This window comes from Branchiostoma belcheri, unplaced genomic scaffold, assembly GCF_001625305.1.
Source record: "Branchiostoma belcheri isolate BF01 breed outbred unplaced genomic scaffold, Haploidv18h27 scaffold689, whole genome shotgun sequence".
NCBI lineage: Eukaryota > Metazoa > Chordata > Leptocardii > Amphioxiformes > Branchiostomatidae > Branchiostoma > Branchiostoma belcheri.
This window is the reverse complement of record NW_017804341.1, coordinates 1-3090: the sequence shown is the minus strand read 5'-3', so window position 1 is coordinate 3090 and position 3090 is coordinate 1. Positions and strand designations below refer to the sequence as shown.

General features: G+C 41.6%; 1 protein-coding gene across 1 annotated transcript in view; it reads left to right on the top strand.

Moving 5' to 3' along the window:
- LOC109484093 (ubiquitin-conjugating enzyme E2 K-like) overlaps nt 1–1797 on the top strand; it is a 3940-nt gene extending 2143 nt beyond the window's left edge. The window contains exon 3 of the mRNA XM_019787316.1: nt 1659–1797. Coding sequence (XP_019642875.1) covers nt 1659–1796 — 138 coding nt within the window. The 3' untranslated portion in view covers nt 1797. The remainder of the gene's footprint in view (nt 1–1658) is intronic.
- Nucleotides 1798–3090: the final 1293 nt, after the last annotated feature.

The window sequence follows — 3090 nt, the reverse complement described above, 5'->3', positions numbered from 1 at the left end:
CCAGGTCGTGCCGCCATGTGTTGTTTAGATATCAGTGTGAATAGCAGCCCTGTTTCCGACACGGCCGGCCTGCCGGCGTTTCCGGGGCAGTGTTCATTGTTTCCAGATGTAGCAGCGAGAGCGCCTCGCTCAGTGTCCAGCATAGTTGACCAGCGTATTGCAGAGACCTTGTGTGATGATTGTCATTTCTCGTTGTCATGTTTTCACTCCGGTGCTGTCATGAACGACGTTTCAGCGCCAGGTGATAGGGATTGTACATTACCTAACGTAGATTGTGTACACCGTTTCGGGACAATTTCTATGCGCACTTTTTGATGTTCGAGCCAGATAAAAAATAACCCGCGGTACCCGGAAGTCAGCGTACCGAGCTGGATTTTCATGGGTCCCGTCTACCCCAACGCGAGACACAACTGCGATAATATTTCTTTCCTCGATACCTGACACCCCCTCTTACCAGATGTGGACGACGCCTGCGACACTTAATACACGCCGAAAATCAAAAGACAAAACCACTTTCACACACAAGGGGTGTCCATACGCTCTCAAAACGCATAATTTTCACACACTAAAACACACATACTAAAAAACCAAAACAACGTGCACCATCTACAGCCCAATAGCAAAACGTATACCAAGTCCCAGACATATCCGTCCACCCAAACGCGAGAAATGGCTGCGAACGTAAAAGGCATCTTCCCCCACAAAACCTCCACGCACGGGATACATCCCTACCCGGAGGTAACTACAGTTTTAGACAAGTACCTTGAGTCATTATGTAGATTTTGTAGATTTGAAGTTATTTTGTACCCTGTTTCAACGTTCCTTTATCTATGTTATTTGAAATTAGCCTTTGGGCAAGAAATTGCAATAGACTTTTTACTATATCCTGAACTAAGTGCGCCAAGTGTGGACTGCATTAGCGCCAGCCATAAATGTCAGAAATCTAATATAATTGCACAAATATGTTGAAAACTACCTTTGAATTACAATCACACGAAGATTTTTCAATAGAAATATTTCAATTTTTGGTCCAAAGTGTTGCATAATGCCCCTTTAATGATCACAGCTGTCACATATGCAACGTGTAAAGTTCACACTAGAGCGTTTTCACATGACGTCATAGAAACACAAAGATAGTAGCGAACGATTTGATTCTTGCATCTTAATGAATCATAGCTAGCTCAAATGTTTTCGGACATCTAGAGGTCTTCAGATCTTCTGACCCTTTCCAGCGAGCTTTATATATGTATAGCTTTCATACCAGATGAAAACATGAAAAGGGAACTTGTCAAAAACTTTTTAAAACCGTCTTTTCCACGTTTAAAACCGTCTTTACGATCTTAACTTATCCGCTCATCTAACACCATTGTCCAGTCTGTACTTCAGTCGAATGCCTTCTGTCACAACTCATACTTCACGAAACCCTGGGAATGCATATAAAGGATTTTGTATGTGTTTGCTAAATTCTGTTCCTGTACTGTCTATGGGCCAGTGAGAGCCTGAAAAAAAAACGGCATTTACGCTTGATCTATTCAAAGAACTGAAGAAACAAGGAAATCAACATGGCGGTTAGCAGTTACTACAGTAAAGTAAAACGCTGTATGTGGGCAAGACAGTTCACTGTTTGAAAACAAAAACTCTATTCTTGTTTGTTTCAGGTGCTGAACGCCTTGTTCTCTCTCCTCATTCGGCCGGAAGAGGACAACGCCTTTGACCACGATGTTCTCAACAACTATCACCACTATAAACAGTCGTACAATTCTAAAGCTCGTAATAGTGCTGATAAGGCCAAGTAAAAGTAAGGATCAGTCCACGGCGGTCGGTTGCTAGGCTAAAAGTCGCATTACTAGAGAGGTATCGGGTTACAGAACGTGTTCGAACGTGGCCGCGCGGGAGTCCCAGGCCGGCCCGGGGGCAACGGGTAAAATTTGAAAATAAACAAAAGTAATTGGAGAGTAAATACTCGTCAAAATAAAATGTAATAAGTGATTTTGTTTACCTCAAATGTTATTCTTGCACTGCCTTTGCTCCACTTTGTGTACATTTGCTTCCAAATGAGATCAATTTCGGATTTCAAAAAAGGGTTCACGAGAACCAAACAACTGATTTTAAGAGGCCCCGAAAATTAAAAAAAGGTTAGATTTTTGGATTTTTAGAAATATTACAATAAATTTAAACTTTCTGTCTTAGGATTTTTTAATTTTTTAACTAAAACTCGACTTACAGTCAAAAGAAGAGCTAAAAACGCAGCGTTTTAACTTTTAATACCGATAAGTCATAATCGCGGCCATATTTAAAAAAATCCCTAAGACAGAAATCTGCGGAAATCGTTCCTCTTCCAAACAAGCCCTCAATGAGGTAATTTGAGCGATTTTTGGGAGTGGTTAAAATACCATGTTTGCACGCATACTGTGCCACTTGGATATGGGGACATGGATTTTATAACAGCGTCAACAAGAATTCTGACCTTCAAGGTCACCCACGATGACGGCAGTAGCTTCGTTACATGTTACATATCCACAATAAAATCACGGCATAGATGTAATGTTTTGAAAACGCTTCATATTTGTGGAAAGGTGGATTTTTTTCTGTTCCTTGGTTCCCAAGTAAAAAAGGGCTTAAAGTAGCCGGTTGTAGCGGCTTTACTGTAAATGACCGCGGTTAACCCCGGATCGAACGCCCGTTCTATTCGAATGACGTCATATCGAACAAGATTCGCGGGTTCGGGGAATTCGATCTCCATAGTAGCGGAGTGGGACTTTTAGGCCCAAATCTGACCATCGTGGTCTGTAGGTTGAATAGCCTGTAAAACCTTTACACAGACCTAAGTATCATATTCACACTTTTCTTGGTTTCGTCACCTTTATGCGTTAGGCCACACAGCAAGGAATTTCTATGGATGACATCAGCGAGCGCATTGATTTTCGCCTGATTTTGAAAAAAAAGAATTGTTTTGCCTTCTGATAGTGGTCAACATGCCGAAAATGGGCAAAGATGTCTATTGCCATGCCGGAACGTGGATGGCAGATAAATATGAAGAGGGGAGACAAGACAAGGCTCTGATTTAATGTTTTGTCTTTTACTTTGATG